Source organism: Podarcis tiliguerta, assembly GCF_965153285.1.
Source record: "Podarcis tiliguerta genome assembly, chromosome: 5".
NCBI lineage: Eukaryota > Metazoa > Chordata > Lepidosauria > Squamata > Lacertidae > Podarcis > Podarcis tiliguerta.
The window spans coordinates 80,762,084-80,786,387 of NC_139538.1; the positions used below are offsets into that span (position 1 = coordinate 80,762,084).

General features: G+C 42.0%; 1 protein-coding gene across 14 annotated transcripts in view; it reads left to right on the forward strand.

The window, feature by feature from the left end:
• The window catches only part of KCNMA1 (potassium calcium-activated channel subfamily M alpha 1), a 546,631-nt gene that overhangs the window by 395,764 nt on the left and 126,563 nt on the right, over positions 1 to 24,304 (forward strand). For 8 of the 14 annotated variants that reach the window (XM_083440310.1, XM_083440306.1, XM_083440312.1 and 5 more), the window contains exons 16-19: positions 3,539 to 3,607; positions 7,474 to 7,485; positions 16,744 to 16,830; positions 18,709 to 18,785. In XM_083440310.1, coding sequence (XP_083296436.1) covers positions 3,539 to 3,607; positions 7,474 to 7,485; positions 16,744 to 16,830; positions 18,709 to 18,785 — 245 coding nt within the window. The remainder of the gene's footprint in view (positions 1 to 3,538; positions 3,608 to 7,473; positions 7,486 to 16,743; positions 16,831 to 18,708; positions 18,786 to 24,304) is intronic. The other 6 variants (XM_083440313.1, XM_083440316.1, XM_083440317.1 and 3 more) reach the window with 1 other exon arrangement.

A 24,304-nucleotide genomic window follows, 5' to 3' on the forward strand; every position in this document is an offset into this window, starting at 1 on the left:
TCCTCCTAACCCTTTCACAATGCAGAGAGAGAGAGAGAGAAGAAATGAGAGGTGTGACTGGGTTCTGCCATAGACATTATTCCCACTGGGGTCACATATGTCTATACGTGCACCTGTTCCTACAATAAATGACACACGGACTAGATTTCCCCACTAGTAATCCTGGGATTTGCAGTCAAATCTGAGTCTGTGGTGGGAAAATATTGTGTTCCACGTGCCTTTGGGAAAGCCCGCCTCCACTGCTGTTGCCTCCACCACCTCCCTTGTAAGGTTCATATTTTATCTTAAGGCAAGCAGAGGAGGAGGAGATAGCAGTGGTAGCCACTTCACAGTAATTATTTGAATGTTCAAACAGAACACCATGAAAACTCTGAGATCTTTTACGATTAGTAGAAAGCAATCACCCATTCCTAATACCAGCACTTTAAAAATTGTACTGGGTGGAGGTGGAGTTGGCAAGAAAAAGACCTGTTACTAACCCCTGGCTATTTTGAACCAATTCAATTTTCTCATAGTAGAATGTAGAGTGCATTAAAGTTCATGAGCTTCGAAGTTACTCTTACTAACTTCCTGTATGGGTTGTCATTATTGAAAAACCAATTTACACTGGGAAAAGGCACTTGTTGGCTACTGTTACTACCTGCGAACCCAAGATAAGTGCTGGGACTTGCAGCATACCCAGACCACATGTTCTGCCTGTGGTTTTTTTTTTTGGGGGGGGGGGAGGTGTAATGTCCCGATAAGGGGAACTGCCAAATCCCATACCAACTGGGCCTCCCACAACGAACATCTCCATCATGTCTAGCTTGAGTTTTAATTCATTCACCCATATCTAGTCTTTTCACTGATATAAGGCATCTGTTGAGCGCTTCCTTTGCCTCATCTGGCTCCATTGAAAAGGCGAAACGGGAGAAAAGGAGTAACAGAACAGAGCTTACCGATAACACTTCTCACCAAATCTCCAGACAGTTTCATGTTGATATTAAACACAAAATTAAAAAGAGATGTTTAACATTGCAATGTGAATTTTTTTTTATTTCTTACAACTTGGAAACATTATTTTCCTTTCCTTAGAGTACATGAGCCAGGACCAAAATGGGTTCCAAGTGTGCTTAATGAGGTTGAATGTGATTCTTCTTCTTCTTCTTCTTCTTCTTCTTCTTCTTCTTCTTCTTCTTCTTCTTCTTTTATTTTACAAGATCTGTGATCTGTACCTCAGTAGTTGGAATATAGGTGTTAACCATGAAGTCATCATTGTCTTAAAAAATGAATAAATGATACTGAAGTTGGTTCCCGGTTCAACAAAAAGCTGTGTGAATAGCCTAAATGGTTTATTTGACCCTGCACCACAAAATATGTATTATAATACCCCAGATCATGCAGTTCCATTGTCTGAGAACTCTCTCCTTTGAGATGTGCCATCATTCTGTGGGACATCATTCTATTTTCAAACTACTGATGTATAGATCGTGTCAAAAAACAGCAACACACTTACTCAACACAACTGGTACCAATTGACCATTTGGGGTGGCACGACTCAGGAATTATTAAAAGTGAGTGAAAGGAATCATTGATTAAAATTTTGATAGTACAATTTGAAAAATTGTTTCAAGGCCCAAATTCAGTCCACCACCTCTGTTCTAACTGGTTGATTGAAAATTCACTCCCTAGTTCCAGTATCTTCCCTTCCCCCACTGGCATCTGAAAGGATTGATCCCTTTATACACCAGCACCTATCCTTAATTCTAACCACCAAGTGTAAAAAGTGTGTGTGGGGGGGTGCTTACTTAATTGAGCTAATATCCATGTACTGTAAATTAATATTTTGTAGGTTCATAGGATTAGAAGGGACCACAAAGGTTAGCTGACCTAGGGGTCAGGGTAGCTGGAGGTCAGTCCTGCACAAACATAGTCCCTCTCCCCCCCAAAAAAACAGCACTTCAGTTTTGCTTCCCTTTTTTGATTGTAGCACCTGAGCTTGATGAGGCATATGACCCTCACCTGTTCTGAGCCTACTCAGGCTTCAGGAATCACACATCTCCTCCCAGAGTTAATGAACCCCACCTGGCCAGCTAGTGAGCTGGGCTGTGGGCCCTTGCCTGCCTCAGCCTCCTAAAGTGTCCCTTCTGCTGCTTCCTATGCATCACAGCCTGCCGTGTTCATGGAGCCAGGGGCCCCTCTGGCTCTGGTGATGGGTCCTGCTGCTCAGGTTCGCCCTGACCCCCATCCCCTTGCCATCGCCTGTTACTCTGTGAGTACTTCCTACACCAACTTCTGCTTCCCCGTCCTCAGCTTGTGTGCTACACCCCTTGCCAGGATCCTCTTCCTCCTCTCTAACGTCCTGCCAGTTCGTGACATTTCTTCACTTTGGATATTTTCCCCTTTGGTGACAAATTAGTGAAAGGTGTGTGGTGTTTTTTATGGAAACTTCTACTACCACATGCTAAAGTGCAGTTTTAATGCTATTGTGGTGGCAGGAATGGCCTGTGTGTTGTTTCCTTTTCACAGTTTTCCTAATCTGTGCACTGTAGGTGGAAAGCCTTTTCTTTTTCTAGTAACCTTTTATTTTCTATATGCATTGAAGTTTCCAAAATACCAATACCAGTCCATGTTTATATCTCTGTGTTCCATGATAATAGCAGGTGTTGGGGTGGGGAATGATACATTCATATTTTAGTGAACTAGGTATACAGAATGTTTCAAATCTATTTTATGTGAGTGGTAAATTCAATCCCCCCCCCAAAAAAAACAGAATAATAATTTATTTATCTCTAGGTAGATGGAAACACTTTGTCCTGTGTGCTCATATTGCTGTCATTAATAAAATGTTAGCATTTTAAAAAATAGGAAAGAGTAATGTCTTTTTAAAAAAACTTTTTGTGAATCTTGCTATAGTACTTACATGGTGAAAAGCATTTATTATAATTAATATGTTTGCTATTGTTGGTTCCTCCCTTCAAGAAGGTCCCTATTGCAGCTGCCATTAGGACAGTAAGCTGCGGAAGAGGGTGTAAAAAACCCGGGATTTTTTCATTTATGAAAACCCCCTTCATTGTGTTCCCCTAACTTTGAAACATTGTTTTCTAAAACTGGCTGCATAGAAAATGGTTGGTCTCATATATATAAAATCAGTGGGCTTGAAACAACATAGATTCTTGCTTATGCACTATGTAAAGCAAGAGTAACCAATATGGCACTCTCCAGGTGATGCTGGACTGCAACTTCCATCATCCCTCACCACTGACTGGGGCTAGCAGGAGCTGAAGTACAGCTTCGTCTAAAGGAACCAAGTTGGCTACCCCTGAACTAAATTGTGCTTGTATCAGCCATGTGGAATAATCTTCCCTTGGAAATAAGACATGCACTGGCAGCTTAGTGTTTGGCACAATGCTGTTTTGCTTACCCAACACAGGTTTAGCCTCAACAGTGCTGTCACCTTTTATTTCCAGCTGAAATTGTGTCTTGGTAACGTTTGTAATGAAGAAGTGTTCATTTTTACCCATGATAGGGTGACTGTTTTCTTCCTTCCTTCTGGCAGGCTGGTGTTTGCGAAGCTAAAGCTCTTAATGATAGCCATAGAGTACAAGTCGGAACAACGGGAAAGCAGGTAAGTCATTGCCGACAAAACCATTTTCCTAAGGCACCTTTGATAACTTGGTCCGCTTATATTTCTTCCTTCCTTCCCTTGAATGGATCTTTATACCTATGGAAACATTCTAAATCTCACTCATTGTGGCATCGCTGCACCAGCTCATATAACCCAACCAAATGGCTGCACCATCTCTCTTCTGACCGAGACTCCCATGAGGATGGTTGAAAGGAACAGTGTTTTAATTTCTGTTGCTAAACGCGCTCTCTCTCGCTCTCTCTTTTTCCCCGCCCCAAATGCACTGCATATTTAGGAACCAAGGGTAGCAACTTAGCACCCTTCTGATGTTGTTGATCTACAGTTCCCATCATCCCTCACCATTGGCCATGCTGTAATCCACAACATCTGGAGGGATCAATTTTTCTACCCCTGCATAAAATGCTGCAAAAAAGAACCCCAATCTCGATGCAATCGTACATATAATTGCATCAACTTTGTTTTTTGTTTTGGTTTGCGGTGTTTGTCAGTGTTTATCAGTATTGCAAAAGGTTCTTTTCTTTGAACTAATTCTACAGATGGTTCCGATTAGTCCTTGTAAATACACAGCTACTATAGATATGTGTATAGTTATCAGTGAAAATAATTTCTTGTAAAGATTGCATGTAGCTCCATGCTAACTATTGCATAATTCACTTTGAAAGTGTCTCTTCCGACACAGTTAAACAGATTACTGAGGCCAGGGGGGACCTTGCCAAACATTTGTTTCTTAATGCTATCCAGTGATCGCTTGTTCCATTGGCTCAGCTTCATTTTTTCCATCTTCACCTTCGCAGTCCTCTTGCCTTACTTGCCCATAAGGCTTTTCAATACTACTGTCCGTGGGGGACTGTAGATGCCAGTGAGTTTCTTCCAAGCCAGGCTCAGAGAAGAACATCTCAAATGAGAGGCAAGCTTTTACGACCGCTTGATTCTTTCCTTGCTTGAACTGATATCCAGATGGGAGAAGAATTGCCAGCTTTCCTGACTGGCAAATGCTGTTTACAGCCTAAGCAAAGCCTTTACCAGACAAGGATTATTTATGGGTGTGTTGGTCGCCAAAGGCTGCACACACCTCTTAAAAGTTGCCCCGTTGCCACTGTGGGCACATTTATGTGGAGAAGAGGCATACAAATAGAATGATGGAATAAATACATAATTGAGTTAGGTTGCTCCACTACCTTTCACAGGGCCAGTTTTAAGAGTTGCAGGGGTGAAATCAGAGGGTGGCAACCAAAAACTGCCCCCACATGGACAACTGCAGCATTTCCACACACCCCAAGCCCCAGGAAAAAATACCTAAGTTATCCCCCTTGGAATTTGAATAATTTCCTAGTTAAGTTGGGAGGGGGGGTGCTATGGAAAGCTCACCTGTCTTGACCTACAATATATTGTATACAAAAGATTGTGGTATAAGCATGTCAGGTGTAGTGTTGGGATTGGCAAAATCATGGGTTTCCACATTGCTTACAGCAATGTAAACAAATAAAGATGAGGGCAACACAGAAGAAAGGAAAGTACAGGACTGAAACTATGAGAATGTGTTTGCCGCACTTGTTGGAAATGAATGTGAATGGGAGGTGACCTTTCAAACATTCATAAAGCTAACGATGGGTGCAAAGTAAGGGAGATCGGTTTTCTAAACAGCCCTGATTAGGTCTGATAAAGACAGCTTACCAGTTAAACTAAACTGTGCTTTCTGATAAGGTTTTACAGTGGAAATTTATTGCACTCTTTGTTATTTCACCTGTGCACCAACCTCTTCTAGGTTCAGGGTGAACCTAAGCCAATCATTCATTGGAAAGGAACGTTCCAAAATTTGTCACACTTCCTTGGCATTTTAAAGGGACAACCCCCCCCCCCCCCCAAAATTATTGATCTCCTACTTGGTGTCTTATCAGTTTTGCTTTTTGGTGACCTAAGTACTCTCCGAAAACACAGATTCAGCACTCTTTGATATACTAATGTTTGGAGCAAAAACATGCACGTTTGGTCCTACGTATCTCCTGTAACACTCTGCCGACAAGTGATATGTAGAAAGGGTGTATGTGATCCCAGATGTTTGTTTTATGTTGTCAAATACTAATCTCTGTTTATTTCAAAGGGATCCCATTTTCAAAAATCCACAAACTTGAAAGTTGTTCCAGTTTCAAAATAAATATTGCCATTGAGAAGCCCCACGATGTATTTGCAAACATAAAGTCTATGCTTGATTTTGAACAGTTGTTCATTAGTAGTCGAGCTGACTGTGGCTTCCCTCCCAGTAACGGCATTGCTGCATCTTTCCTGCACAATGCGGTGATGAAGTTGGTGCTGTGCGGGTGCACCAGCAGAGTCAGTCTGATGTTTCTGCTGGAGAACCTGCACAGCTCTGCTCCTGTCCTGTCCTGTCCAGGTAAGCTGCTGTGACGCTGGTGACAGGACGATGCCTCTGCCCTACCACCCCAGCTGCTACAATATCCAATACCACATTCTCAACAATTGATGTCATACATTACATTGCACATCATTCAATAATTCCTGCTCTAAGTTTTCACAGTAATTTCCTTTGTTGCCATATACTAACATGTGCATCAAATGTACATTTCCCACATCCTTTCTTTAGTAGCACACTGGGCAATCTCTTCTTTTGAGTTAACCAGAGTGGTTTTCATGATTTTCAAAGGAAACTGGAACAAATCTTTCATCACAAAAGACAAAAAATATATATATCAAGAGCATCCTCTTAGAAATTAAGGCTAGGGTACAAAGAGCTGCCTGAAGGTACACCCAAGGGTTCGGGCATGTCGTTGACCTTTTAAGCTTGTTTTTAAGGGAGTATTGTGAGAATTTTAGCAGGGAATTCTTGCATAGGTGAGCATCCTGAGTCTGGGTGAATGGAACTGAGGATGGCACAGCCTGAAAAGAGCAGGCTGTACCCCCACTTTCTCCTGCCCCAAAGTTCCCAAAACATACATTGGAGGTGGCTGCAACAGCAGGCATTCCCAGCCCATGGCGAAGCTTCTTCTCCCATTCTAGTTAGTAGCCTAGGAAATGCCAACAATAATTTATGGCCAGTTGTGTGAACCATTAAACCAGCTCTCTGGTGACCAATGCCTTGGCATACCCTAACATCTCTCAGCCGAGTAATAATAATAGAATCATTATTTGTGGAATACATATTGATTCTCCCCCTGCTCCCAATCCCACCACAGTCACTAGTATTGTGCTTCTGGACCAGAGTGTGTCACCTTCACAAGCTAAATTCAGTGGAACTTGATTGCAGGAGTATACATTTAGGGATGAGTGTTAGTATTTGATTGAAAAGGGGGCTTCCAGGTGACTCTTCAGTTTAGGTCAGCTGGACCCACACTGCCGAGCTTCCCAAGTGGATGGGTTCAGTTTGCTTCTTGTCTTCCTTGAGGCTCAAGGGCACCATCATTTGCAACCCAATGCAGAACTGAAACATCTAATCTAAGAGCCCTGCAGAGGAAAAGTTAACCAAGCAACTAGATATTTCAGTACCCTACTAAAAACACGGTTTCCTTCCTCAAATACAACTTTGACAGTGTCTCCCCCACCCCAAAACACTTTCCCTCTTTTTTTGCAAAAGAAAGTAAGAATGGAAAGAGAATCAACACCCTTCTCTCATACACCCCATGTTTACTCCTCCGTTGAACTTTCTCCCTGTCTCTCCATTTTGTCCTCATTCTCAGCAGAAAAACCTTTTTTTCATTGAAAAAAGAAGTGCAAAACATGTTGCAGCCTGTGGAGGACTTGAAATAAAAGGGTTTTTTTGCCTTTGTTTTGGTGTCAGTTGATTTCTTACCAAAGTGTTTGATTTGCATTTTTTTTCTTGTCGTTTGCAGAAGCCGAAAGCGGTATGCCCTCTTCGTTACCTTTCCTTCCAACCTCAGCCCTACCTTCACTCCTCCTAACTTCAGGACTAACCCCTTGCCAAGAGTACAGGAAGATAACACCTTTGTCTATCTTTCTCTCCATATATATACACGTAAATATATGTATATACACGTCCAAGTGTGCATACATATATATATATATGTATTTCTATATATGAGCCCCACCCCCCACAGTTTCAAAGAGGAGAGAGAACTTTATAGCAACAGTTTGTTTCTTCGTTGGTTCTTGTGACTCTCGCATTAACTTCTTTGCAGGAATATACCTATATCTATATATATACACATGCACACATGTGGGTATATATACAAATGAAATTTTGATTCCAGGCTTCTATATTAAGATGCCAGAGGTGCCTAAGATTATTACAGTAGGAGAACTGCCTCTCCTGTTCCGTACTCTCCCCACCCCCTGTTTTATGTACCTCCCTTATGTTGCCACAGTGTCTGCTCCCTGTCTATTAACCTCTGCACTGCCCCATTGTCTTTGTCGTATTCACACCTTTGCTGAGAGATCCCTTGAGTCCTCCTTCAGCATCCCTGTTGTACACACAGTATTATTTCCATGTCCTAAAGTTTCACCTTCCATTAACAAAGTACAAATGTGTTGATTTTTCTTTTCGTTTACATTTTAAAGTTTGGGATATATAACATTCAGTCGGATTAATTGAGAACACGGCGTCACACAGAGAAACAACTATATTGTTTTATCCATGCACAGTGGGTGGCTCTTTGTCCTACATGTTCATATTCATACCAACATGGGAGAGGCCATTTACTGGGACCTTTGAATGAGTTGGCTAATTTCTCCACACTTTGCACTGGCATGTTTTGCATACTACTTTTGTGGGCCGATATTCAGTGCCCCATCTTGAGCTTACATGCCATCCTGCTGTTTTGGATTTGAAATAAGTAAGGCATGAACTACCAAATCCCTTTTACTTCTCTATTGCTTCACCTGCCTGCACTTCCGAGGGTGCCCACTGGGACCTCCTCAACCTTGACATATTTTCATTGCTTCTTGCACTGCATACCCCAACCTTAGTTTTTCCTCCTTCTTCTTCCCTTCCTCTCCCTCCTGCTCCTGTTTTCGTTACATCATTCTGTGTAGTTTGTAACACTCTTTCTTTTTAGTTCTTACATCCTGTGGATTTGGAGTAGATATGCGAAAAAGAGAGGTGGCTTCCTGTCAGTTTGGCATTATTCATATGATCCAACTGCAGAGAAGTTACTGCAACACTTGGCATCTTCAAGGATCTGCAGTTGTTGCACCTCTTAATATGGCTTCATGTTTACCAGTAATGTTAACCTCGTGGTAAAGGCATGCATGGCAGTGTGAGAAAAGTGTGTGTGGTTTAAAAAGTGCACCGACTTGCTCCCAGAATAGAACAGCTTCGTGCTGCCTTAACGTTCATTTGTTCGCATTATGTGGCTAACCCAATTATAATGACCATGAACAATTTGAATGTTTGAGAACACATTGTGTTTGACACCGTTTTACTTGAAACAAGTTTGGACACATTCTCGCTAAAGGAGCAGGTGATCTAGTCTATTGGCAGTTGACCTTCTTACCAAGGACTTTAACTCCCTGGGAGCAACTCTTGCGATTGTCTGCTTTGGTGTTAATGGAGCTTCAGTATTCTGTAACTTTATAGAGCTGCCTTGTTGTCTGCATTCTCTACAGTGTCTACAGTGAACCCCCTATGTATATATAAAGATGTGGAATCTGTATTAAAATTAGTCAGAGAAGCCCCAAAGAAAGAAGCAGTAGGTGGGAGACACACAGCTCCCCAAAGAGATGTGTGTGCATGCCTCCCATACTGTTCTGCAAAAAGCCGCGAGGGCAAGGGTAAAAACGAAAACAAAAGCACACCTATAATTCCTAATTGCTTTAAGGACCACAGTTTAAGGAGCTGTTTGCCATGTTACAAGCAGGCCTTATCATGGACCAATAGGCACAGCCCATGGATCCACAAATATTTAAAAAGACAACCAATAGCAGCTGTGTTTTGACTTTGTGACAAACCTAATCAAGAACATCCCATGTCTATTCAATTAAATACAGCAATTGCAATATGATGGTGAATAATATATTTTGTTGTGATCTTAAATTGCCTGGGGAATGGTACAACACATCTACCTTAAAGTGGAAGTTACTTGTACTTTTTTTTTTTGGTTTACCCATCCCATCAAAAGTTTGCTAGTTGTTTTATACATGAGCTCAGAATATATGCACACAGGAATTGTGTGTCTTGGTGTGCATTTGGGCGCACTAGACATTTTCTACTGACATGGAGCCAGGAGTTGGTCTTTAGCTGGAGATGCCAACTCTTGATGCAAATATATTTATTACTACTACTACTACTACTACTACTACTACTACTACTACTAGCTGTGTGATACCCAGAAGTTTGGCAGGAATAGCTTTCCCCAACACTTTTTTTTTTTAATGATACATATGATCTTGCTCTAGAAAACTTGAGAAACTTACTTGGGACTCCCTGTGGTCTCATGTCCTGGCACCATTCAGGGCTACATGCTCTTAGCTTTCCTGCTCTTCGGTGCCAAATTGATATTGGTGGTTTTATATTTCGTGGGAAGCTGCATTTGTCAGCAGCAGATTTAGAACCTAATATATAATTTCAGATTTGAATACTCTGATGTAAAGGCTGAGCAGATGTTTCAGTATTTAACATTTTCCAAGTTCTCGATCAGTTCCTGCCCACTTCCAGTATATAGTACACTTAGGCATAAATCCTATGCAACAGACCTGGTAGTATGTTCGATTGAGCTAATCAGGGCTTGCGTCTGAGAAGGCATGCATAGGATCACACTTTCTAAGGCTTAAAAAGGTAAAGGCATCCCTGACCATTAGGTCCAGTCGTGACCGACTCTGGGGTTGCGGTGCTCATCTCGCTTTATTGGCCGAGGGAGCCAGCGTACAGCTTCCAGGTCATGTGGCCAGCATGACTAAGCCACTTCTGGTGAACCAGAGCAGCACATGGAAACGTTTACCTTCCCGCCGGAGCAGCACCTATTTATTTACTTGCACTTTGACGTGCTTTTGAACTGTTAGGTTGGCAGGAGCAGGGACCGAGCAACGGGAGCTCACTCTGTCACAGGAATTCGAACCGCCGACCTTCTGATCGGCAAGTCCTAGGCTCTGTGGTTTAACCCACAGCGCCACCCGCGTCCCTAAAATATTGGTCTCCCTGTCGGGGAATCGAACCCCGGTCTCCCGCGTGACAGGCGGGGATACTTACCACTATATTAACGAGGAATGCCTAAGGCTTATCACACATAATTAACAATAAATTTCAGTAGACAAAATGGGCGCTTCTTCTGATTACACATAGATACAATTGCTTTAGTCCAGGGGTAACCAACGTCATGCCTGTCAGATGTTAGTGGGCCACACATTCTAGAACACACCTGCCAAATGTTCTAGAAAAGAACATATTTACAGTCTAGTGGAAGGCCCAGTGACAATGGGGCAAGCAGATGAGGATGTTCCACAAGTCTGACAAGGTGACTGAAAAAGCCTATTCATTATAATTGCTTACAGCATGGTAGAAGAATGGAGAGAAGGGCCTCCAAGGTTGACCTAAGTATTTGGCTGGGTACATATGTGGGTATCTCTGTCCCAGACCATTTAAAGTCTTAAAGATTACGACTAACACTTTGAACTAGGCTCATCAAAAAAATGGCAACTAGTGGAGATGATATAACACCAAAGTAATATGCGCTTTACACTTTGCTTGGTCAAAATGCTCCAGTCCAATTGCTGTATCGGAGCACTTCTGAGCGCCCTCCTGTCAGATGTACAAGAGCCTCAGCCCTGTATACCTGAAGGAGCGTGTCCACTCCCATTGTTCAGCCTGGACACATATCTAGCTCACTGCGAGAAGTGAAGTTACAGGGAACCAGGCAGCCTTTGCTGTCATGGTGCCTACCTTGTGGAACACCCTCCAATCAGATTTCAAGGAGATAAATATACAACTTTTAGAAGACATATGAAGGGAGTCCTGTATAGGGAAGTTTTTAATGTTTGATATTTTATTATGCTTTTATATTTGTTGGAAGCCACCCAGAGTGGCTGGGACAACCCAATCAGATGGGCAGGGCATAAATTATTATTATTATTATTTCTCAAAAGCAGGCTTTCATAGAGCATGTTACAGTAATATAACCTGGATGCCATTAGAACATAAATGACCAATCTTAGACCTGTTGGTGAGCAAATTTAAGCTGGTAAAAATATTTATGGCCATTAATGCCTCCTGAGTATCCAACCATGCTAACAGACTCATGATTCTCCAGACCTCCAAGCTATGAAGCTGATTCTTAAAGGAAAGTGCAAACTCCAACCAAAACAGGGTGAACACCCTAATCAGCACCCGCAGAACCCCCAACGAACCATGCAATCTTATCTGGAATAAGTGTTGTTCTTTTCTCTTGGAGAGCTATTGATAACCTCTCCATATTGTTGTTGTTTAGTTGTGTCCGACTCTTCGTGACCCCATGGAACAGAGCATGCCAGGCACTCCTGTCTTCCACTGCCTCCTGCAGTTTGGTCAAACTCTTGTTGGTAGCTTTGAGAACACTGTCCAACCATCTCATCCTCTGTTGTCCCCTTCTCCTTGTGCCCTCCATCTTTCCCAACATCAGGGTCTTTTCCAGAGAGTCTTCTCTTCTCATGAGGTGGCCAAAGTATTGGAGCCTCAGCTTCACGATCTGTCCTTCCAGTGAGCACTCAGGGCTGATTTCCTTCAGAATGGATAGGTTTGATCTTCTTGCAGTCCATGGGACTCTCAAGAGTCTCCCCCAGCACCATAATTCAAAAGCATCAATTCTTTGGTGATCAGCCTTCTTTATGGTCCAGCTCTCACTTCCATACATCACTACTGGGAAAACCATAGCTTTAAGTATACGGACCTTTGTCGGCAAGATGACGTCTCTGCTTTTTAAGATGCTGTCTAGGTTTGTCATTGCTTTGCTCCCAAGAAGCAGGCGTCTTTTAATTTCGTGACTGCTGTCATCATCCGCAGTGATCATGGAGCCCAAGAATCTCACTGCCTCAATTTCATCCCCTTCTATTTGCCAGGAGGTGATGGGACCAGTGGCCATGATCTTAGTTTTTTTGTTGAGCTTCAGACCATATTTTGCGCTCTCCTCGTTCATCCTCATTGAAAGGTTCTTTAATTACCCCTCACTTTCTGCCATCAAGGATGTGTCATCTGCCTATCTGAGGTTGTTGATATTTCTTTGGGCAATCTTAATTCTGGCTTGGGATTCATCCAGTCCAGCCTTTCGCATGATGAATTCTGCATATAAGTTAAATAAGCAGGGAGACAATATACAGCCTTGTCGTACTCCTTTCCCAGTTTTGAACCAATCAGTTGTTCCATATCCAGTTCTAATTGTAGCTTCTTGTCCCACATAGAGATTTCTCAGGAGACAGATGAGGTGATCAGGCACTCCCATTTCTTTAAGAACTTGCCATAGTTTGCTGTGGTCGACACAAAGGCTTTTGTGTAGTCAATGAAGCAGAAGTAGATGTTTTTCTGGAACTCTCTAGCTTTCTCCATAATCCAGTGCATATTAGACGAGATCAAATAAGCCAGGAATAGTAAGGATCAGGCAGGCCCATAGTAAGTCTCACTTTGCTAAGAATTCTCAGGCTTTGTAAACTGAAAAGAATCTGCCAAAATATGATACCTAAGTCATTTGTGGTTTATAGCAAGATTCTTTAGAGAGCTTTAATATCTGCCTAGAATTGTCTAAATTGATGTATTAGTTTTTTTCTGGCTCAAGACATGCCTGTGTATGGTGAAAATATCAAGAATTGATATTTCTCAACTTCAGGCCCATATTTTAGAATTCCACATCCAGCTTTGCTTTCACAATAGATATACTGAGTGTCAACTCTCCTTGTGAGCTTTGTATCCAACATAAGTTTATCATCTCCAATAGACTTAAAAAAAAACAACCCCCAACAACATCTCCCTTCATGAATACTTATTCAAATGTAGTCAATGTTAATCGCTCATATACCTGAATATAGCAGAGGTCTGCATGCGGGGCCGTAACTCACTATGGATATTCAAGCCTCCTTCTCCTGAATTTTCAGCCGTTTTTCTTTTTTAAAAGGATCTGTAGCTCTTTTAAATGTGAGGCTATCAGGAAAAACCTGCTGGAGACATTCCTACTGTGCTTAATGCCCTTTCCTAGAGAAAGTTCTCTTAGCTGCATTTAAAATTCATTCTTGCTTCCTTTGAAATACCTTGGGCAAGAGCCTCCAAAAGTCATTCTGGAATTTCACTTTTGGCAAACCCTATCCCTGAGTTAAATCAAGTTTTGTATTTTTTACCAGCTCCACCAGGATATCCAGTACTGCTGAGTGACAGACAAGCTTATATAACAACCTTCACTCACATTTTCTGTTTGGGTACAAAGGACCTCTCCTTTCTGGAAAAACCACCTGGGGCATTTTGCTTGTCTTATTTAAATAGTAAAAAATAAGTAGCAAAATAAAGTAAAAATCTCTTTTGGTTCCCCCAAAATTTCTTGGATGTTTTGCCCGAGTGGGAACTTCCAAATTTGATGTTTGCTTCAGGTGAAATTGAGTGGCAACTCTAATTCTACTCATTTGTTTCGTAAGAAGTTAAACCTCTTCCTGTCTTCCAGGGTTCTGACCAATTAGTGCAAGGGCACTGATATGATTGGCATGTGACTGAAGCAATGATGTCATCCTTCACTGCTTTCTCTTGCACGTATTGATCAGTGAAGGAGAAGAGGCTGGATGGCTGTGCTTCCCTCCCTTGTCAATTATATTAGTCAGTCCGGTCCTGGTTAGAAAAGAGAAAAGTCAGTGCAGATGCTAGATACTGCAGATATAGCAGTAAATATGAAACTAAATCTCTGCTTCCCAACTTTGGGTGGTATCAGTTCTCCTGGCACAATGACTTTTAGCTGCACAATGAAACTCCACCGTCCCCCCAAAATATGTTCTGGATTTCCACTCCAACAACACTCCAGAGCAGATTTAAGGCGGAGGTTGGGGCATGCAGGGAAAGGAGAAGGTGGCAAGGCTCCATTTCACAGCTAAAAGTCCTTGCATTGGTGGAACTGTCTAGTTAGATACCTCCCATTATTTCTGGTGATCCAATGTGCTACAGAATCTCTTCCATGTACTTCAAGGTTTTCCAAGTATACAATTTATAGCAGTATTTCTTGAGGGTGGGGGACAACAACTCTGACAGGACAATGCCAGGAAACTGTACCCTTTGTGACCTGCACTGTTTGTGCCATGTGTTCATATGTATGTGCTTTAACTGTCCTATCGGCTTCATCCCTTTAAAAACATGGTTTTCTGCCAAGTTGTATTGCATGGATGTCGACTCTCCTCTCACCTAACACAGACAAAGCAAAAGAATTAACACTCTTCTCACACTACTTGGGAAATTCTTAGGCTTTGCCACAAACAAAGGGTAGAGTCCTAAATAGCTTAGATGATCCAGTTTATTAATAGGGCAAGTTTCACAGACTTTCCTTAAAATGGATGAGGAGTTATTGAAGGGAACCAGCTATTCTAGGAACACAAAAGTGTCACAGTGATGATGGTAGTAATAGTAATAATAATAATAATAATAATAATAATAATAATAATAATAATATCTTACCCATTGCCTCCTATGTTCTGCCCTAGAAGAATTTAGGATTCCCTGATACTTCACAGAACAAGCTGCTCTGAATACAGAAAAAAACTTAAGAGAAAAATGATTACTGGTGTTAACACAACACAGTGTCCAAGCTCCCTGCTGCTGTTTATGCAAAAGTTAATGCTGGGGACCTCCTGACCCCACCCCCTGCCATCACTAAATACATTCCCAGTGAACTTTGCATTGGAATAAGAGAACCTGGTTTCTCATGGGTGGGATTTGGGGCAGATGAGAAGGGGGATTCATGAACACCCATGCTCATCAGGATATTAGGATGCAACACCAGAGAAATTCATCCAGTCTTTAGTGTTAATAATATGCTAAAGCCCCCACTTAACATCCTTTAACACAAAGAACCAGTTATTCCTTCAATATATTTCACACTAAAAAGACACGACCATTTATCAAGTGGTAAGTTACCACAGCCTGTGTGTATCCAGCTAGTAAGTCAGTTCTCTGTGCTGTCCTGCAGTGAAGAGACGTTTACTCTGGCTCCATATTTCTAAGCTGATGTTGAAAGTGAGATAAAATTAAACATTGATTTGGCTTTCCAAATGTTTATATACCTACACATGATGATGAGTTACATACTCGCTAAATGGACTTCTATATTTACCCAACATCCCACCAAACCTCATGTAGTTGCAAGACCCCTGAGCTGGCATTGTTTAGACTTATGCTGATTACTGCCTGAAACCCAAAATAATTCATTTTGATGACCGTACCTGAAATTCACAGAGGTTATCAAGGAACAATGTGATTAGATATTATCCCCTTTCTTCAGATCTAGCTGATTTCATCCTTGCCCTGAAAGGATGAGTAATTTATTTTTATCCATTGGCAACACATTGAAAAGGAGCTTTGGGATGGAGAAATTATTAACCATTATACTCATTTTATGTTTTCTTTAGCTACAGTAACTGGTTGTCTTGTACCATTCCCCTTGAGTATATATGTGTATTGTACTGTAAGTAATGTGATATATAGAGATAGGGGGCCCATTAATAACGTCCCTATTTCAACAGAAATTGACATGAAGAGGTAAAATGCCTGAGAAATAGAGCCTTTTCCAAGCAACTCTTTCCTTGGGAATCACTTCCTTTCACATCAATCATTATGATTTTGTCAGCCTTTAACGCAGAGCAAAAAAAATCAAAGCTTTTCTGAGAGGCTCCATAGACTTTTCCTCTCCTAATTTAAGACACACAACTCCTAACGCAAGTGTTGGGAGTTAGTTGTATGATTATTGCCATTGTTTTTTCCTTTGAATTTTAGGTATATTTAAAATATGCTTTAGATTGGAGCCCTGGTCAGATTCGAGACCTTCAATAAAAGTGGCTTCCAGGTTTCTTATTTTGATTTTTCTCAACTAATGGGCCCCCTATCACAGAACAAAGATAAAGCTATTAGTTTGATTTCACAACTGAAAAGCAGCATGACCTCATGATGTTGTCTTCTTGGCTTTTGTTTGTTTTTTGTTTTGTTTGGTTTCGTCGGACAGTATATTAATCAATCCTGGAAACCATGTGAAGATTCAAGAGGGTACTTTAGGATTCTTCATTGCAAGCGATGCCAAAGAAGTAAAAAGGTAATACGTTGTCAGATTTTATGTTGTTCTCTAGATCTCCTTCTTCTCCCTCTCCCTCTCCCTCTCCCTCTCCCTCTCCTTCTCCTTCTCCTTCTCCTTCTCCTTCTTTTCCTTCTCCATCCCCTTCTCCTTCTCCTTCTCCTTCTTTTCCTTCTCCTTCTCCTTCTCCTCCTTCTCCTTCTTCAATGTGGTATATGGTGCAACTTTAAACTGTCTTAGTAACCTGGGCTGGCAACTGTCCAAGGCATGTTTCAGAAACTAGTCCCACATAAATTCCCTTCATCTGGTGAGGAATGAAGCAAACCCTCAGCAGTGCAGATAAAAGATAGAGAAGGCCTTGCTGGTTCTGACCCATGTAGTCCAGACCCATGTAGTCCAGTGTTCTGTTTCTGCTGGCAGGTAATCAGATGACTCTGAAAAGCCCACAAACAGATACTGTAGTTCCAACTCAGTGGTGGCCCATGTGGTATGGTGGAACCATGCTCCCGACACCAGCATCACTGCATCAACTCCACACCCAAATGGGGCTGGTGTGAGGCAGGACTGTCACCCATCCATCCCCAATTTTATTGTCACTTTGCTTCACCCTAGCCCCGTCCAGGTAAGCTGGAGCAAGCTCTGCCCCAACAAATGGGCCCAAGGTGGACCTCAAGGCAGCCTACGCTTACTCACATAAAATAACCTAAAGATTTGAAATCAGCACTAAAACAGCATACCAATTGAACATCACCAACATTGCATCATAAGACTAATCTGTATTATCAGGTGACACCAGCCACATGGGTCTTGAAGGGCCTTTCAGAAGAACACCCTTTGTCAACCTCCTAAAGAGCATAAGGGAGCCAGCCTAATGGGTCTCACTTGGGAGAGAGCGCCATAAAGAGGGTGCTGCAACCACAAAGCCTTGCCTGTTGTAGAACTATGTCTTGGAAGTTAGAGACCCTCAAAACATGATCTCACCACATGCTCAAAGTATATGGGTGAGGAGAACCTTTAAAAAAGGCAGTTCATTTAGCCCCAAGCCCCTGCTGTCTGTCACAATGTCATTTAGAAATACATTGATAAATAATAGTATGTTGGATCAGAGGTCCTCACAGCAAGCAGGAAGTTGCCAGCTCTCTCCTCCCTGTTTATACTTTCCTGCAATAAGGTGCGTGCACGGGGCCCTGACCTCATGCTGGTTCGGTGGGGTACATGGAGGGCCACAGAAAAGGATAAATGAGTGACCCCCCCCCTTTGTATGAGCAGAAGTACCTTTCACAGAGGAGTCCTTAAGCCAAGCCAAATATCCGTAAAGCATCAGAGGTGTCTGTCTAAGCACTGTAATTGCAAGAATAATTGCTATTGTCCTGCATTTGTTTCATGACAGCATCTGAATTCCTCTAAAACATTAAGCTATGTGAAACTAAATGGAACAAATGGCCTTATATATCTTCAGCTGTCTGCTTTTTTAAAAAAAAATATATAAAATAAAAATAAAAACCAGGGGGCTTTGAGCCAGCAATTCCCCTGCCAAGAACAGTGTTTTCATCTCTTGTGTGTTTGGATAATAAAGTCACTTTGGATGCTACTTTCCAAGATGAAAGCTGGATGATCTGATCCACCGTGTCATATTTATTAACCGTTCCCCCAATTATTTTCAAGTTAAATTTATTAAAAGAAGCACGAACTTGAATCACCCGGCCTTGTGTTTGAAATTAATTGTCTTGTAGCAAACATTTCCTTTTTTAAATGTCTAAACCTTTCAAAAGATTAAAGGAAATTAGTGCTGGCATGTTTCATTAATTTGGCACTTGTAGCAAGGAGGAAATGTGGGACTAATTTCATTTGTATGGATTAAGAAATGTGTCAGTTTTTCCATTCTCCCTCCCTCTCTAGGGCATTTTTTTACTGCAAGGCCTGTCATGATGACATCACAGATCCCAAAAGGATAAAAAAATGCGGCTGCAAACGACGTAAGTAATCTTCCTCCCCCCTCCCCCCTCTAGCTTTTCTATTCTACAGAAACTGTTAAGCATTAAGGGATCTCTTTTAAATATATTTCTACGTTTTGAATAGTGCTAGAGAGAGGCTAGGAAATCTGTACATACCAACACAGTTAATAACTGTCTCCTGCAATATCTGCTTGCATATTTTGAGATTTAAATTTCCCACCGTTTGGTTATACTGGCACCATTATTAGAACTTACTTGGCATTAAGTTAACAAAATTTAGAGAATGATTACATTATGTATAGGTGTCAAAATTATGTACGTATATAGGCTTAGTGTTTTCTCCCCCCAAAAAACATTAATAAGGGTTTCCACGGATCAGTACACTTATTGCCTGTTTGAAGCAAAACCCACCATAACTTACATGAAGGAAAATACCCTAATTTTAAATTACCTGAACATTGCACGTATTTGTTTTGTTTTGTTTTGCATATACAAATCATGGACATCAAGCACTGATCAGGAGGAGCTGTGCAGGAAATTTAAAGAGGCTGTGTCCAGCCTTCGGAAGCAAAGCAGATCTATAATCCCCAAGCTGCTCCACAGGGACCAAACTTTGGGAAGCTCCCTAAACAAACTGTGCAAAAGCTCACTGGTGCATTGAAACCTCAGCCAGAGTCCACTTATGTATTCTAGGTTAGCAGGAATAGCTGACTTGTGTCCCTGCCGATGCTGTTGGATTCCAGCTTGCATCGGTTCCAGCCAGCCAGAGTGTTGTAGTCCAACAAAATCCGAAGGGGCACAATTTAGCCACCCCTGCAGTAAACGAGTTAATATTAGGGCCAGTTTATATAATCAGCAGAATCAAGTGATAACACTTTATGTGGACTGCAACTACGTGGGCTTGCGTTTGAGAGCTGTGGGTTGCATGTTTGAATGCTTCTTACCAATAACAAAACCGTCTAATCCTTCCTACTCATGTGCTATTTTTTCATGCACGGTTTGGGGGTTGGAAGGGGGAAAGAACGTAACCCTTCTCAAAGGCTGAAGTGGTCTACTCCAAGGGAGGAGACAAAGTTTTATTGCAATTCTGCTGATCATATAAACTGCTCCTTTATATGAATACTGCAGATCATATAATTGTGTCACATATAGAAATATTATGACAGGCAGACAGATAACAGAACGACAAAGGAGAATAAACATTTTGGAGGCCAATGAGAGGAAATTAAAGAAGTGGAAATTAATCCTCCCAAATGCCTTCCAGCAAAAGGTAACTCTAAAACTACAGGGAAGCCCTCAGAGAACCAAACTGTCAGCCCTCGGTATATAAGAAATAGTCTAGTGATTGCAAGCATCAGTCACTCTGGCAAATGAAAAACTGTTGGACAGATGCTGAAATAAAATGAAGGATGGCATAGAAGGAAGATGTCAGAAACATTGTCCTGAGCATGGAATCAACCAGACAGGTTGGGAAGAAGACATGGATAGCAAAATTGGATCCCCCCCCTCCCACTTTGAGTATTTTCTCACAGTGTAATCTTATGCAGTCCACTCAGAAGTTAGTCCCATTGAGTTCAACAAGGCTTATGTCCAAGCAACTATATATAGCTTTGCAGACTAAGAGTGGAGTTCAGCATTGCACTGTTATGAATGTTGTGTCTGTGCGAGCAGTTCAGCTTGCCAGGTGGAACAATCCCACTTTCCTTCCTCCATGGGCTGTTCTGGGGCTTCTGCCAAGGGAATATGCACAAGCAGAAGTTCTTGAGCAGCCTTTATGCTGATAGGGCTACTTTGCTGCATCCCATCCTAAGTCTCCTTATTTCTGTGTGAGTCCATCTGCGTATGAGTCCACACATTGGCCAGAATCGCATACGATGCACCCAAGTTGCATTGTTGCAATGCAAATCTAGGTCTGGAACCTGGAGGGGTAGTTGCAGGAGGAAAGCAGCCAATTCACCTCCTACTGACTGCATCTGCCCTGCAAATTTTCCCTACGAAAACCCACTTTGTGGCAGCAGGGTTTGCTCACATAACTCTGTGGTTCCAGGCACAAACCTACAATGCAGTTGGCATCTCAACACATACGGGATATAAGTGATCCCTCATTAGAGAGCAACCTGTGCCTAATTATGCATGGCCAAATCCCATTGATTCCAATGGATGTCACCTAGAGCTGGATGTAACTGGGCCTTTACTTGTAATTTGATTAAGGCACTGCCAGTGAACCATGATACCTAAGACTGTTGAGAGTCGCTGGCAGTTTTTTACGTGCCCAGTCACAATGCATGATTATCCCTCAGGGAAGAGCCATGTGCTGGAGTTCTAAATCCCCCCAGTGATGAGGGAGAGTGCTTGTGAACGCACTAGCTGCAACACCTGTCATCTTCTTGCCATCCCTGTTTGCCTCTGTAATGGAATGGGGATTCTGTTCTGCTCATGTAGGCTACCTGCACGATTTTGAACCCTGAAGTGGGGGTGAATGTGCTCGATTCCACTCTTTCTTGTCACATGAGGACTTTAGAATGCCTGGGAACCCTCTGCACGTTTGCCACAATAGCTTAGCATGCCCTAGAGCAGTGGTTCTCAACCTGTGGGTCCCCAAATGTTGTTGGACTACAACTCCCATCATCCCTGAGCTCTGGCCTTGCTAGCTAGGGATGATGGGAGTTGTAGTCCAACAACATCTGGGGACCCACAGGTTGAGAAAGCCTGCTCTAGAGGAATTGGGGGAGGCATGTCACTCATTTCATGCTGCTCTGTGTAAGCAGAGAAGGCTCCCCATAGCAGGCCAAGAATTCTCTTGCAGGGAAGATCAGTATCCGTAGGCGAGGCTTTTTTGAAGGCTGCTTATCTGCCCTTCATGTTCTTCTCACTGAAGGACCCCTGGTAAGCTTTAAAGAAACCCCAGGGTTCACAAGAAAGCCAATGACAACACAGCTCAGTCATACTGGTGACAGCTCTTCAATCCAGCCCTCCAGCAGTGAGGCAGAGGTCTTTGCAGTCTTGCTACCCAAGATTCCAACCCTCACCCCAAGAATTTCTGAGTCTGGGGACTGTCTATTCTGCCATTTTCACCTGTAAATTGGCAGAGGCATAGAGAAGTGTAGCACCACCTGGTGAAAGCTAGGTAAATAGTGCATGTGAATAGATGGAAGGAATATGATTCATTTCAGTTGAATTTCAGGAGACTAGCAGTATTGGATTGCAGGCCATGTTAGGAGAGAAGCATGTCAACAAGGACAGGAGGAATGTTGCCTGCTTCTCTTCCCCCTCTCCTCTCCACTCCCCATGTCTTTCTGTGCAGCAGAATTTGACTAATCTGCTGTAAAATGTCAAATAGCTACATTAGTACTGACAATGGACTTTGTAAAGCTGCAAGATTTGGAGTTCTGCACTCTCCACTCAGTTTGTCAGCTTCATTTATGGATGGCCGTGAGAGCGAACCTTTTCTTTCTCTGCCCTCCCTCCCCCCCCCACACTTTTGCTTTTCGTAATTGATGAGCTTTATAATAAAAATTAGAAACCTTAAATGGAAATTATGCATAAGATGAAAGGGAGGCACGAGAATAAACCTGTGTGTACAGGTGAATAGAATTTGATAGAATATCTTTTTTTACATGGAAATCTTAATTATTGTGGCATTAATTACATGCAGTTTCCTGGGATAGTTGAAAGCCACGTTCTTTAATAATGCATCAGAGGTTTCACGTCCCTTCAGATGCTGTCTGAACATTAGCTTCAGTATTGTCAGGGTCTAAAAGTGAGTCTGACCTACATAGCTGTTTGTCCAAACCTGTTAAGCCTAGTATTAATAATTCAGCACAGAGCTCTGCAGTTCCACAAAGCCAGAGATAATTAGAGTAACCGTGCTTTCCTTTCACAGATATCCCCCCCCCCTTCTTACAGCCCTCTTCTCCCTATTCCTTGAATAATCTGTACATTTTCATGTAATGTTGTCCAAAAAGAAATTCTGCTGTGAAAATCCTGCGCTCTGGATTACTGTGGTAGCCTTGCGGTATAATCTGCTTTCAGTTGTGTTCTTTCTTTAATTTCATTACAACTTTCCAGCAGAGAACCAGCATTAATGCATGTGTACATATTGTGGTTAGAAAAACAAACCTTCATTGAGGCTGCAGTATTTAGTCGATTAAGTGTGTTAGACATCTTTTTAACTGTATATATATATAATGCAAGCTCTTACAAAAATTGCAGGTGGCACTTTAGCAGAGATGCTTCCCCCTTCTCTTGCAAGGAGGAGAACCCTCTTCTAAGATGGTGCCTGCCTGCTGAGATGCTATGAAATGTTTGCATGGATCATCTAAAAATGAACATTGTTTTTTCCCCCCAAGCAGAACAATCGTTTGATTCATATTCAGATAATTTGGTGATTGACTTTCTTATTTAACAGAATGATCAATGAAAACTTAACACGACTGATTCATGTAACTGAATGACAGCTCTAATGTTTATATTTGCAACAGCCAGCCTGAGATGAAAGTTGCAACAGGGGAGCTACTTACTCTTGTTTCTTCTTGTTGTATTAACCAGTTTAGTATAAATATGCAATGCTTTTCTCCCCCTCCTCCAGCCGCGATGCTTCCTTCCAAAAGGGGGCCATTGAACCCCCGAGGTACAGGTCATGTGTGTGTACACTGATAATGTTTGAAGGAAATTGCATTAACCTGTGATAATTGACAATGTTTTGATTTATTTTTCCTCTTGCTGCCTTGGAACACGGCCCCTACTATATTTTAACTACACACTGATAGTGATCTATTGTGAGTAAAAACGGGCTCCCTGTAGCCCAGAGTGCAATCCAACCTGTCTTTCTTCCAGTAGAGAGTATTCATTTGTTCAGTATTCCGGTTCTTTTCTTTACACTTTTATGTTGCATGTAGCGGTGGCGTCTCATACCCAAATCTTTCCTCATTCTTTATTGACCTTGTGGGTCAGGGCGACGTTGAAGAAAATACAGCAGTCTTTCAACTTGCTTTCCCCTGGCCTCTTCTCATTCCCAACTGTATCTCCCCCCCCCCCCCAATTGTAAATCAAACAATTTTTTCTCAAGCTTTCCTAATTCCTTATGTATTACAAGGCTGAGAGAAATTGCCATCCCTGTTTGCAGCATGTCAACATCACAGACTAGGTTAATACTCATCCCCTCAGCCCAGGCGAACCCTGGGGACTGTTGTCCTACAAGGGTCTCCAATGGAAAACCCACCAGTTCTTAGGAGTCTTTTGTGGGGGGTTGAGGGAAGCCATGTATACTGGTTTTAAACTGGGTTTAAACCAGTATACATTTGTATTGCAGAAATGCCCTTTCCTCTGTTGTTCAGTTCTAGTTCCCAGTCTAAGATGCACAGAACGTTCAATATAAAATATCCAATGAATGTCTTCCGGCATCAAACATTCAAACTTGGCAAATACTCATCTGTGCACCACTTAAGGCACCCTGATAGGCTAATACAGTTGTGGTACTTGTACTGATTAGGCACCAGTTCTTCAGTAGAAAGAGGTGGTTCTAAAGTGCTAATTATAAA